The sequence below is a fragment of the Sceloporus occidentalis genome, unplaced genomic scaffold (genome assembly GCF_023333645.1).
Source record: "Sceloporus occidentalis isolate IW3139 unplaced genomic scaffold, rSceOcc1.0.p SCAF_292, whole genome shotgun sequence".
NCBI lineage: Eukaryota > Metazoa > Chordata > Lepidosauria > Squamata > Phrynosomatidae > Sceloporus > Sceloporus occidentalis.
In genome coordinates this window covers 549,595-563,381 of record NW_028317272.1, presented here as the reverse complement: position 1 = coordinate 563,381, position 13,787 = coordinate 549,595, and the positions used below count along the sequence as shown (strand labels likewise).

Below are 13,787 nucleotides of genomic sequence, written 5' to 3'. Positions count from 1 at the left end.
CAGCCATGTGTATTTTTGTTATCAATCCGTCCGTCAGGTTGAGTCTTTACAGCAGCAAAAATGGGGCCGAACGGGGCAGATCTGTTGGCAAAGTCTAACCTTCTAAACTTTATTCAAAAACTGAGAAAATACTCAATACTCAATGACTTGTTTCTCCTCCCAGACTGTGTGGCGCTGTGGCTTAGATGGTTAAAGCGCCTGTCTAGTAAACAGGAGATCCTGAGTTCGAATCTCAGCAGTGCCTATTTTATTTTTAAGCCTTAATACATTAAGACAGTGGCATAACCACAGGGGTAGCAACCACAAGTTGGCCTGTCTCTCTAGGAGGCCTTAAAGACCTCTGCGACCACTCGATTCTGACTATTAATGCTGTTTCAAAAATGTTCTGAAAGGGGACTTCCCTTGGACCAAGCCAATCCAGCACAGAAGGGCCTTTTATAAACAATTTTGAACCGGCACAGGATGGCAGGAAAGCAGTGGCAAAAGTGGCACTCACAAGCTGTTCGGGGGCAAAAGGTGGCACATGTTGCTTGGTGAAGTTGGGGGCCCTGGAGCAGTCTTCGCACCTGGGCCCTTTGTTTTCCAGTTACGCTCCTGCATTTAGACGCTTTTTTTTCTTTAGAGTGTGAAGTAAGAAGCCGTGGCACCTTCACTAACTATAAAGAGTAACTTTGGTGCAGAGTTGCCTCTTTAATTACAGAGGGACTCTCTAATCTAACGGGAAACTACTTTATTATACATGTGGGTCTCCTTTACCATTGAGTAGGTAATGTTAGCCAAATATCACATGCCTGCCTACAATGTCACTGGTTCTGAAGATACAAGTTTATTGGAAACCCAGTGGAAAAATACGATACAGTATAGAGGATCACTGTAACGGTGCTGTGGCTTAGTTGGTTAAAGCGCCTGTCTAGTAAACAGGAGATCCTGAGTTCGAATCTCAGCAGTGCCTGTATTTTACTCTCAGACCCTGAATACTGTCTTTTGGACACTTTTACGCATTTCTGTACAGCTTGAGATTACAATAACCTACATCTATTGTGTGTTTTGGTTACGCCGAAGGATGTCACGGCTACATTTGTCTGAAATGATCCGGATGGTCTTGCTGATTAAAGAATGTCTATTAGGAATAGTAAGAATTTCACTAAATTAAGCTCCGCCACAAATAACTAGCTGAGTATTTTTACATGTCATTTTAATGATTACTTTGTAGTCAGTGTGGTAGTGGAATAAAAATATTTTTTTTAGTATCTGTTGTGTTTATATTACCTGTGAATAATTGACATACCTTGCCAATTATTTTACATGGCTTACATGTATAAATAACAAAAAAGCCCCCAAAACTCCATATATTTTGTGTGGGTTCACTAACTGAGAAAGAGTAAAATAACACCCAAAAAGTGCTATGGTACTTTAGTGTAAAAAATATTATACTTATCAATATAATATTTTTGGTCTCCACCAAAAATATAAAACACACTTAAAACAAATAAATATTTAATACAATTATATCAAAGTCCTTAACAATGTATATAAAAAAAAAACCATACAAAATTAAAGTTGGTATAAATAGTATATAAACATACATTTAAAAGACACACTAAATTTGTGCTGGGCTCAAAAAAAATCTCTTGCATTCCACATTACTGCCAAAAATACCCATTTCCCTGTTCTGGAATCTTCTGGAACAAATTACCACTGCCGCGACATGCATACCTGATTATGTGTCATTTAAAGTGATGATGTAATATAGTTGCTTCACGACTAAGATCACGCAAGTACCTATGAGAGAGGGGAAAGCCTGGTCCCCGGGCCTTAACGCTGGGATTTGCGTCCGTGAGCACGAGGTGTTATAGGGTCACCTGGCGTGGATCCGCTGGGGCACTAGAGAGGTGTGCATGGGTTGGTAAGAGCAAGTAAGTTCAGTGGGTCTCCTCAACGGGAGATCCTAGAAGATAACTCCTGCGCAAGGCTTAGGGTCCGGGAGGGGAGGAAGGGGCTACATATCCCCTCGGGGAGTGCAGCCCCAGAAGACAAGATTGGGAACTCTGTTTCCACTATGGACCTACCACTTTTTGGATGACCGACCACCCTTTTTTTGTTTCTTCGCAGCGCACGGTGGTAGAGGAGGAAGAGCATGATTCCTCAAGGCTCTCAAAAAATAATAATAAAAAGATGAACATAAGGGCCGACAGGTACCCTAGGCCCAACTGCATGCAGGCTAATCGTGTGAAGTAACAGAGATACCAAGAAATGGTTTCCCGACCAGGTGGCCGTACATCCGATTATTATTTTTTTTGCGCTCGACCACATTGATTAAAAGGGCTTTTGGCACATCATTGGCGGTTTCGAGGTTTTCATTGTGTCTCTGGTTGCGCAGGCTTACAGGGGCTTCCGCTTCAGCCCAAGAACAGCAATAAAGATGAAGAGCTCTGTGAGGGCTGGCAGGGCGCTGTATGAGCAGAGAAGGAAAGAACTCAGTAACAGGATTATCTCAATAGTGTTCCTTTTTCACCCACTCCCACTTATGAAATGGTCTTGTTTTACACTTTTTGCCCCCCAAGCCCCCCCCCCCCCGTCTTATGTACCTGCAGAAACCAAAGATATACCAATACGAGGTACATTCCCATTTCTGTGAGACAAACAGGGACAGGCTAACAGAGGCGGCACAGTGCAGAGCCACAGCTGGGCCAGGCCGAGTTAAGGAAATAAGCCAACATCAACATGCTAGCCCAAGGCTAAATCCTTAGTCGCAACTAGTAGATGGTGGGGTGACATGGGAGAAAGAGAAGGTGGAAAGGTCGAGCAGAGATAGGGGGGAGGGGAAGAGTTTTATTTCTCAGTTCAGCGGCCACTTACCTGCAAAAAGCCATAATCCACCAGTACACAGAGCAATGCCAGCCTTCGAACAGGAAGAAAAGTAGAGCAACGCTGGCACTGGCGTGAGCGCCCACGGCTTAACCACATGGAAAAGGTTAGGGACCGAACACGAAAGTGATAAACGTCTCGGTGCCTACGGCTCTCCTCTCCCGCTATTAACACAGTAAAAAAACTCTACATCGTAAGCAGATTTGAGCAGCACCCTCCTCATCCTTTATGTGATGCCCTACCTGTTATGTCTCGTTTACCCATTGTACAGCGCTGTGGAAGATGTTGGCGCTATATAAAGCATGTTAATCATAACAAACAATGTAGCTTTAAAAAAGGTAAGAGATGGGATAAAGGGGGTTTCGATCCCTCTTTATGTGTATGGTGGGGGACTTCTGTCTTCCCGACCTTCTCTACTCTGCCTGCTGATGGGCCGATCTGAAATCCTCAGGTCTGTAGTTAATTTAACCGTCTTGTATCTGCTGTTATCATCTTGGCAAACAGAATTTTTTTTTTTTTAATATGTTACCCAATCCCCAAGCCATCATCACATAAGTGATGCACGAGGTTAGTGATTCTTGTTCAGTTACGGGGGGGGTGGGGACAACACAAAGACTGGGGACTAAAGCTGCCGTATCACGAATACCAATATAATGTCACTGAAGTCCCTATGCGATACATCAATATAACGCTAGCAGAGCAATTAGAGGACATGATGCGAAGTATATTGAAGAAAGGATACAAATTAGGCTCTGCGAGTTGTTGAACATTGAAATTCCAGAAAGAAAACCAGCATACTCCACAGCAAACATCCCCAGTGTGACGGAGAGCGCTACAATCAACCTGCGCGGAGAGAAATGTTCAGTGTCATAACGTCACCCTGAATAGACAGACAAACGCACAGCTCCTCCTGACTATATCCGGGTCTCAGATACCTACTCTGTATCACGAGAGGAATACTCTTCTGGTGTGTAATCGATAGGCAGACACGCGAGTACATTATTCTCCTAGAAAAAATAAATACAAAATACATTTTATTTACTTTTCCCCTCTCCTACAGGGGACAGATAGCTCGGGCCGCGCTCTCTCTGTATATACAGGGGACAGATAGCTCGGGCTGCGCTCTCTCTGTATATACAGGGGACAGATAGCTGGGGCCGCGCTCTCTCTGTATATACAGGGGACAGATAGCTCGGGCCGCGCTCTCTCTGTATATACAGGGGACAGATAGCTCGAGCCGCGCTCTCTCTGTATATACAGGGGACAGATAGCTCGGGCTGCGCTCTCTCTGTATATACAGGGGACAGATAGCTCGGGCCGCGCTCTCTCTGTATATACAGGGGACAGATAGCTCGGGCTGCGCTCTCTCTGTATATACAGGGGACAGATAGCTCGGGCTGCGCTCTCTCTGTATATACAGGGGACAGATAGCTCGGGCCGCGCTCTCTCTGTATATACAGGGGACAGATAGCTCGGGCTGCGCTCTCTCTGTATATACAGGGGACAGATAGCTCGGGCCGCGCTCTCTCTGTATATACAGGGGACAGATAGCTCAGGCCGCGCTCTCTCTGTATATACAGGGGACAGATAGCTCGGGCTGCGCTCTCTCTGTATATACAGGGGACAGATAGCTCGGGCTGCGCTCTCTCTGTATATACAGGGGACAGATAGCTCGGGCTGCGCTCTCTCTGTATATACAGGGGACAGATAGCTCGGGCTGCACGCTCTATCTGTATATACAGGGGACAGATAGCTCGGGCTGCGCTCTCTCTGTATATACAGGGGACAGATAGCTCAGGCTGCGCTCTCTCTGTATATACAGGGGACAGATAGCTCGGGCCGCGCTCTCTCTGTATATACAGGGGACAGATAGCTCGGGCTGCGCGCTCTATCTGTATATACAGGGGACAGATAGCTCGGGCTGCGCTCTCTCTGTATATACAGGGGACAGATAGCTCGGGCCGCGCTCTCTCTGTATATACAGGGGACAGATAGCTCGGGCCGCGCTCTCTCTGTATATACAGGGGACAGATAGCTCGGGCTGCGCTCTCTCTGTATATACAGGGGACAGATAGCTCGGGCCGCGCTCTCTCTGTATATACAGGGGACAGATAGCTCGGGCTGCGCTCTCTCTGTATATACAGGGGACAGATAGCTCTGGCCGCGCTCTCTCTGTATATACAGGGGACAGATAGCTCGGGCCGCGCTCTCTCTGTATATACAGGGGACAGATAGCTCGGGCTGCGCTCTCTCTGTATATACAGGGGACAGATAGCTCGGGCTGCGCTCTCTCTGTATATGCAGGGGACAGATAGCTCAGGAGACAGATGAACTTACTCTTGACCAAAATATTGTTATGATGATGACCAGGTGAGCAGTAAGCGTGAGGAAACGAGACGGGACCAGACTATTGATGGCGGACATTATAAACCTGCAAAGAGAAAACAATATATGACACACAAACAAATTGTAAGAAATAAAATGTTTGGCATGACCATAGCAAAGACTTATATACCCTGACATGCTTTTCTTTATACATAATGACATTAACATCATAGACATTCCTGCAACACCATTTGGCTGAAGAAAGCTATCAGCTAAAACGGAGAGACTAGACGGGCCGAATGGGGCCGATCTGCCGGCGGATTCTGAGTTTCTACGTGTGAAGCCAGCTGGTAAACTAGGACTTGTGTAGAAAGGGTAATTCTGGTGCCAACGTTGCAAAACTGGTGCAATCACCATAGCAACCAATGGGAAAATGTTACCGATCGCTCCTTTTTAACACTTTGCATTGTATTAAGTTATCACACTAATTACTCTTATATGAACTATCAGACATGGGTCACTTTTAGGGGGCCTAGAAAATACATCGCTAAACAGGCCCTATATCATAAGGGCACAGCGCTATACAGCATCAGAATATATGTGCAGCTCCCATGCAATGCATTGAGGGTATACAGTACCTCTATACACCGCCCACGGTATACTTGTTGCTCTATACATAGGGTTTAGAGGGCTTTATGGAGCTATTCACCTTTTTCTCTCGCTGGACAGGAGCCGTGCGTTGCCAAGCAACCGTATAACCGCTCTTAGACGCGTGAAATCGCGCGTGAGCGACTATCGGCTAATGAAATCACGTTACGTCATCCGAGTGCTGCGAGCGGACGGAGGCCGGCCGCCATGTTTTTTCGCTGGCAAGAAATGGAGGTGAGGCAGTTTTTTGCCCATTGAAGAGCTGCCTAAACCGACTGCTGGGAAATGATGCAATTTACAAATTATTTAGCTTGTATTAGCATTATTAAGTAGCGCTCCTACTTTGGAAAAAAATGCAAAGTATAACAAACGTAAAAGTAGTTAATTTGCTAGTGCATATTTTAAGTGAGTTTATATTAAATACATAGAATATGACAATGTGTTAAAAAAAATGTGATGGTGTAATCAATTAATAAGCAAGCTTATTCGAAGTGATATATGTTCCTAATTAAATCATCCTGAAATGTATATTGTCAGCGTAAAACTAAATTAGGCTTTTATCCAATAAATACAAGACAAAAATAACTTGGCAGCGGTGGGATTCGAACCCACGCCTCCAGAGAGACTGGAGCCTAAATCCAGCGCCTTAGACCGCTCGGCCACGCTACCTTGTTGTTTCGGCTGTCACACACGCCAGGATCATCACTGCCTTAACATGACGTCATATTGCCGAATGAAACATTCTTAAAAATAGTAAAATACTGAGAGAACCGTCCTAACTGCACGGTGTTTTTATTTGAAGAAAGATATATTGGAATCCCATCCTCCCACTTTGCAGTAAAATGTGGGGGATGCAAAATCCGTAATGACCCGTTTGAGGTCTGTATTGTTCAAATATGACACATTGTTTGATTTCTTCTTTTACCCGGCTTTTATAAAAACAATGGCTTGCTTTTCTGAATGAAGTCACCTGTATTCAAGCATGGATTGCAGCTGTGAGAAAAGTACAAATTAGGATGTTTAGGTCAGAGTGAGATACACGCTGCTTGACCCTGAAAACCTGTCCATCTCCACCAGACGCTGTGATTAGGGTACATACCCCGAGTCTCAGGGGTCATCATTCATTATGCCATTAGAGTGAAGACCCCTGAGACTCGGGGGGCGAAAGCTGAGAGGGTCCACCCCTGGCTGATTCAAACCGAATTGTCGGAGTGAAGAAAGAGCATTAAGAATTAGAGATGTATGTAACTTACATAGTAACTGCAATCAGAGATTTTCAAATTAGGGTCCCCGTAAGTCTCTTTCTCCAAGGCCCCCACCTTTAACCCCTTGATGACCAATGATGTACAGGATACATCACGCAAAAAAAATGTCCTTAGAGGACCAGCGACAGACCCAGTACCCGCCCAACATCCAACACTGTAAATGATGAAATGCCCAGACGGAAGCTTCTTCCTTCAAAGCTGCCAAAGTTACGCCAGCCTGCAGAGGGCCTGACGTTCTTCTGGGGTCTCTGGTGACCCCCCAAACACACTTGGATGAGAAAATGTAAGAGGGGACACATTATTAATTAAAAAGACCCCAGTGATGTCACCATAAAGGCTACCCCATAGCTACATAACAAATAATAAAAACAGTATATTGTATAAGGGACTGTTGTGGCCTCTGGTGGGTTATGACTTCACTAATGAGTGGAATTATAAAAAACAATTTCAATATTTCTGTTATATTTATAAACTAAACTCTTTCGCTCCCGGAGAAAAGAAAAGACCATTTGTGTCCTGTAGGCTCTGGTCCTTAATGGGTTAAAATGAATCATCCCCCATGGCCCTTTGTGGGATTACATACATGTAATACTGTGTAACTAGCCATGTATTCCCTACATACATGTAATACTGTGTAAATAGCCATGTATTCCCTACATACATGTAATACTGTGTCACTAGCCATGTAGTCACTGCATACATGTGATTCTGTGTAGCTAGCCATGTATTCAGCACATACATGTGATACTGAGTAAATAGCCATGTAATCACTGCATACATTTGTTCCCTGTTTCAGGTTTCCGCTTCAGCAGACAAATAACTGGCTGGCCGAGAATGATGGGTGTTTTTGTTCTAGGCTGAAAGCTCTGTATGCGGGGCCGACAATCTGTCTATCAGGCGGGCAGGAGGGGGAGGGTTCTGGGCCAGGCGTGCGTGAGGATGCTGGGAGTTGGGGGAGGTAAAGGTGGGAAATTCAGACGCAGCAATTCTTCCCCTGCCTGTCAACAACTACAGCTACAGGTCTCATGGGCAGTGACTCAGAACGGAAGGCTCTGTGGCGCAATGGATAGCGCATTGGACTTCTAGAAGTTGAAGAGATTCAAAGGTTGTGGGTTCGAGTCCCACCAGAGTCGCTTTTTCTTCCGCTTGATTGAATTTTCCCATACATTCCATTTTTTTTAAATTACGTTAAAGTAATTGTTTTATTTTGTCTCTGCTGTGTCTGAAACATATTACTAGCATTGCTGAAAAAAAATAATTAGAAATGTATTTTAATAAAAAAAAGGCTTTTATATTCAAACTTTTTTTCTTCTTCAAATTGTAGACCTTGCCACACTTCAAATAGTTCTTAGGCCTCTATAGCTGCAGCCCACCCTCCTCGATTCCAGATGTCGAGTGTCAGGGGAACAGCTGGCAACTCCTATCATTCCAAGCCATAATACAAAGGCGTGTCATGGCTGGATGAGCACCATGAGAGTTGTCGTTCCACAACACCTTGCGTGTTGGACATCCCAATAAATGGTTTGCTGTATAAGTTCAAGAATTCAACCTATAAAATGTACGTATGTATATATATATATATATATATATATATATATATATATCCACTGTAAGTGTCATTATTGTAATAACTCAGCCACGAAGCAGCAGGCCACGCACCCTCGCAGAGCGGAACAGAATATCAAGGCATCCGCTCCAGACTGCGCAACCCCAACAATCTTCCCATTCACACTGGATCCTGGAGATTGCTGTATATACCCCCCAAAAAAACCCATTCCACATTAGAGGGAAACACTCCTAGTATAGCCAATAAATTATTCCCTTTCTGTCTGGTTAACAAAATGTTACTCTCCTTATTTTGCAAAAATAATCAGTGGCTTCAATACATCGACCTCAAAAAACAACATCCACATGTCTGTGGGTCAGCTTTAAGATGTACCATACGATAGACCATACGGTCTCCTGTAAGTCCTCATTCTAGACCTATAAAGCTAGGAACACGGGTCTCATGGCATATACTTAAGGTGTGTTTACATACAGTATATATATATATATATATATATATATATATATAGCACTCTCAAAGGATGGTCAGCACTCCAGGTCTTTAAGTTAACAACTTCTCTTTATTCAAGCAAAGTCGACGTTTCAGTCATCGCCGACTTTCATTAGGACATTAAGATAGATTAAAGAGAGAAGAGAAGGGAGAATATGGATGATAAAAATGTGCAAGTGTAAGTGGTTAGCAGAGACAGTAGGAAAACATTTAGAGAGTGAATGAGAGTGCAACATTTTAATTCCCTCACTGTATTAGCCTTTACCACTTCTGCTGGCAGGCTGTTCCATTTATCTACCACCCTCTCAGTAATTTACCCTCTTAGTAACTAATATTACTTATTGTAATCTGGAAACCACTGCTTAAATTCGTTCCTCGTGTATAACTGTACCGAGTCCCAGCATTATAAACGCAGATTGAAAGGCCAACACAAGAATATTTTTCTTTTTTTAAAAGTTATTTATTCAAAACAACCTTCAAGGCACACGAATGCTGTATAACAGCCAGACAGACATACATTTTACATGTGAGGTCATAAGTGTATCAAACATTTCAATAACATTTTCTACAGACATATGCATAACATACAAAAATATTCGTATACAGATACTGTATATAAGTAAATCATATCAATGTACAGTGTAACTCAGATTTGGAATCAGAAGGATGGAATCAAAGTAACTATGTCAACCGATTGGCTCGGAGAGCCTTGAGTTTTTTTGAAAAATTTCCATAATCAGCAATTATTTACTGCTCTGTACAAGCAGCAGCGAGGTCACGACCGTGTTCATCTCATTATAAAGTCACAAAACATACATCCTTCGGTAAGAAAAAAAAAAAAAAAAAAAAAGTCATATTTATGGCCATGGCCTCCAAACCGATGTTCGGGGGTGGTCCTGCTGTACGTGGCACTCTGTTGGGTATTGTGGACTGGAAAGCCAGCGAGGAGAGTTCCCAGCCTCAGAACTACTGAGGTCAGAAGCCGAACAAGGACTCATTTCATCAGCGGAGTTAGGGAAGTCCATTGCCGAAGGGTGATGGCTCGCTTTGGAAGCCAAGTCTTCATCCGATTGTCCAACAGTTGACAGATTGAGTTGATTTGGAAAGCGCAACCTGTGTTGAAGGTGGTTTTGGAGTCCATCTAAGAAGCGGTTCCTGGCTTCTGGGCTAATATCATTGATGAAGTCCTCTGTGCGGTCCATGCAGTCCCTGAAGCCAGTGAGATAGAACTTCTCTGCTGGTGATACCCATCGATGAGGATCTACTCAAAAAAGGAGGAAAGAAAATCATTAAGAATGATGCTCTCAGGGATGTATGAAAGTTCACCTTCTGTAAATCTAAATAATTCTTGGTGTGGGGTTGGGTTGATGGACATTTTTACCGTGTCAAGAAAAAACAATAACCTTTGGTGCACATTGAGGCTTCCAGGTGGAGTCACCCAGTCATTCTTCAATTGGGCCCCACTCAGGAGGTAAGATACTCACACGGAGTGTTGTAAGAGCAGTATTAATGTGAGGGAAGCAGTTCTAATTTGGTTGAGACTGTCCATTCTGGGATTCTATAACCTACCTCTTATGTGATAAGAGGACATCTCTTAGAACAGAGGCACACAAATAAGTGACAATACACATCAAACACTGAAAAAATTGTAATGACAAACACAAAATGAGTAAGCAATGTATAGCTCTGTGTATAAACTATGCAAAAGGAGGAGTTGGTAATAGCTAAAAGGTTTCAAGCATAAAACAATGTTTATTGAATCAGTGTAATTGCCCTAGCGTTTATAGGGATTGTTATCTCTAATTATTTCCCAGTAATAAAAATAATAAAAAACACTCTTCCTTTACACAAAAAGAGGTTTATAAAATACTTATTTATAGATTATTTATACATATATTAGTAATTATGTATAATATACATAAGATAATATTTATAAATAATGTATAATATACTTAATATATAAATAAAATTGCATGGGTTTATTTATTTAGTATATAGAGCTGTAAAATCTACTATATGTTTGGAAAGTGTCACCTCACTAGAAATACTACTGCTAATAGTAGTAAAACTATAAATACTACTGCTACTACTACTAATAGTAATACTAATACTAGAAATATAACTATTTCTAATACTAATTGTAGTGATACTACTACCAATAAGTAGTAAGAAAGCCCGCACTCAATTCCTCAGCTACTCATGCATAAATTAACACTCAAAAATACATAAAAATCCACAAGACGTTATTATGTGGGGGCTTATACCGTGCGTTTTCACACGTGTCACATTCCCAATGTAAAGCACGGCTAATTCCAGGATTTCTGCTTTTTCCATTTTCGGATTTCGTAGTTTCTGTGCAAAAAGAAAAACCAGATACATTTCAAGAATAACACGGGCCAAGTGTGTCTTTTTCATTTTATAGCTACAACATATATGTTATTACATGTTATTTCTGCATAATACTGTATAAAGTGAATTAAGCTGGTTATGAGGTTGCAGCGACACCTATTGGTGGTAGAAGGTGACTACAGCGGATTGCATATTTCATCCGTTAAATACACTGGTGGGGATAGTGGGGTTTAATTACCAGGGTACAGTGTATAGAGATAAAAATTGATAATGTATTACATTTTAAATAGTATGCAGTACTGTTTTTAAAATATGAAGATGCAAATTTATAGATATCCCACTAAAAGTAAGAGACTTCAGATTTATTTGCAGGTTCTAATTAAATGTCTAAAGTAAAGTCACCAATAAAATTGAGACAAATTTTTGTTATACTGTCCATTAACTCTTGCCACCCTGCTGAGTAGGAGATTCCTCCCAATCTAACTGTGTGTGTGTTGCCGAACTGACCTGATTCCCAGTGAGTTTCATCAACAAGATCCTCATTTCTTCCAGGCAACGATTTATGCGATCTCGCCTCTGCTTTTCCACCACAGGTTTCAGGATCTGGAGATAAGAAAGGTTAATAAAATGTGCTGAGACTCATCACACCTCATAAAAGGGAAAGGAATTGTGGCTATTAAAAGAGTGAGAATAAAATAACCCAAAATACAAAGAATGGAAGGCAAAATGATAGGCGTAATATTTCGCCAATAATGATAAACCAAAAACATAAAAGAACGAAGTTATATTTTAACAAATAAATAAAAAGGGTTTTTCCATGCACTGGAAAAAAGACACATCAGCATTAACGCTTCTATGCTGCTGGTCTTGTAATTCTAACACTTTGCCACTAGATGGCACCACCTACCATATGCACGTTCTTGGCTTTTTGGCACCGTTTTATTATCTATCTAACCTTAACTCTTATTATGCGCAGCCAGCTTTAAGTTTTTAAGAATTATGGTTCAACATCACAATAAATTGAGCCTTTAAGGGGATTACATTGGGGGGGTGGAGAGATCAGAGCTTACACATATACATACAGCAATCATGTGAAACCCCACAATGTATGGTTCTGGTAGAGCTACTTTTCCCACATCAGCGGAAAGGTTAATGGGGGCAGGAACATTTAGGGGGCAAATTGGATGTTATAGGGGGTAACTATTAGAAAAAGGGAACACACAAATATGAGTGTACATTGTCTGGACCGGATAAAACAGTAGATTACAGTTCCAAATTAGCATTTGCTATTGCTATAATTTCTTGCAAACCAATTAAAATCTGCACCAATTGACAGTGTGTAACTATATCAGTGGCTAATTAACATGGTCCCTTTACAACCCTACTGGAAAGCAGATGCCTCTTTTTCCACAATAGGGTGTAAGCTCTTCAGCCTGGAGCTTTTAAGACACAATTTGGATGAAAATCCTGAATACCAGACAGCAAAACCCCTAAGGATTTTAAACAGTTAAAATAGGAAATGGTTAGAGTGCTCTGGTAGAATACAAAGATCACATAATATAAAGTTAATTAGTTAACAAGTGTAAGAAGTCATTATGTATATGGACCTTCCCTATAGTGTGGGAATTGAACATTCTTTAAATAGCATCTTCTCTAACAGTGTATGGGGACGGTTGGGTCGGTGTTTGGCAGGGTCCTAGGGGGTATGGATGAGGATATCTTACCTTCCTGGAGGAGAAGGAGTCGGTGCAGTCCATATCAGGCATGATAGCGAGTCTAATGATTCTCCTATCTGCCCCAGGGACAGATTTAAAGGTCCTGGTCATGGCCCCGCCCCTTATTGGCACCCCACATCAAAGGGCAGAGTCCCTCCTACCTGCCCCATTTGGCCTCCAAAGGCTTGTGTCTGAGTGATGATGATGAGGGAGGAGGGGTGAGAGGGCAAGAGGGGAGTGAGAGGGCAGGAGGGGTACACTGGGTGATGTTTTGTAAGCTCAGAAGGCATGGAAAGGGGCAACAGAGTCTGGGAAAAGAATGATAGAGGCAAAAAGAGCAATTGGTGGAAAAGGGTTAATGGAGTTGGTGGAAAAAGGGTTAAATTCGCAGAAACTATTGGGGATAGGAGGGACGTAGGTCGGAGGTATGAAGACAAAGTACACTGTGGGCACTGTGGGCTCAGCCAGGAGCTGTTAATAGACGTACTGAATACACGGTGGGCTCCGCCAGGAGCTGTGAATGGGGGTACTGAGTATACTGTGGGCTCAGACAGGGGCTGT

General features: G+C 42.5%; 2 protein-coding genes and 4 non-coding genes across 7 annotated transcripts; 3 read left to right on the top strand and 3 right to left on the bottom strand.

The window, feature by feature from the left end:
- The first annotated feature begins 170 nt into the window (after positions 1-170).
- Positions 171-244, top strand: TRNAT-AGU (transfer RNA threonine (anticodon AGU)). The gene has a single exon. It is a non-coding gene; the product is annotated as a tRNA-Thr (tRNA).
- Positions 245-878: 634 nt separating this feature from the next.
- On the top strand, positions 879-952 carry TRNAT-AGU (transfer RNA threonine (anticodon AGU)). The gene has a single exon. It is a non-coding gene; the product is annotated as a tRNA-Thr (tRNA).
- Positions 953-2,382: 1,430 nt separating this feature from the next.
- LOC149275349 (transmembrane protein 107) lies at positions 2,383-5,292 on the bottom strand. 2 transcript variants are annotated; one of them, XM_089504814.1, is made up of 5 exons: positions 5,206-5,292; positions 3,808-3,875; positions 3,611-3,711; positions 2,860-2,956; positions 2,383-2,452 (listed from the first exon to the last, which is right to left on the bottom strand). In XM_089504814.1, exons 1-5 carry the CDS (start codon positions 5,290-5,292, stop codon positions 2,383-2,385), a joined length of 423 nt encoding a protein of 140 aa, XP_089360940.1. The 2 variants fall into 2 exon arrangements, with proteins under 2 accessions (XP_089360940.1, XP_089360938.1); XM_089504812.1 differs by lacking the exon at positions 2,860-2,956 and adding an exon at positions 2,589-2,685.
- A 1,136-nt stretch (positions 5,293-6,428) lies between these two features.
- On the bottom strand, positions 6,429-6,510 carry TRNAL-UAG (transfer RNA leucine (anticodon UAG)). Its single transcript has one exon. It is a non-coding gene; the product is annotated as a tRNA-Leu (tRNA).
- Positions 6,511-7,958: 1,448 nt separating this feature from the next.
- Positions 7,959-13,277, bottom strand: LOC149275346 (transcription factor HES-7-like). The gene is made up of 5 exons (XM_089504843.1): positions 13,236-13,277; positions 12,019-12,114; positions 11,427-11,514; positions 10,041-10,423; positions 7,959-8,048 (listed from the first exon to the last, which is right to left on the bottom strand). Exons 1-5 carry the CDS (start codon positions 13,275-13,277, stop codon positions 7,959-7,961), a joined length of 699 nt encoding a protein of 232 aa, XP_089360969.1.
- TRNAR-UCU (transfer RNA arginine (anticodon UCU)) lies at positions 8,155-8,239 on the top strand. The gene is given in 2 exon segments: positions 8,155-8,191; positions 8,204-8,239. It is a non-coding gene; the product is annotated as a tRNA-Arg (tRNA).
- Positions 13,278-13,787: the final 510 nt, after the last annotated feature.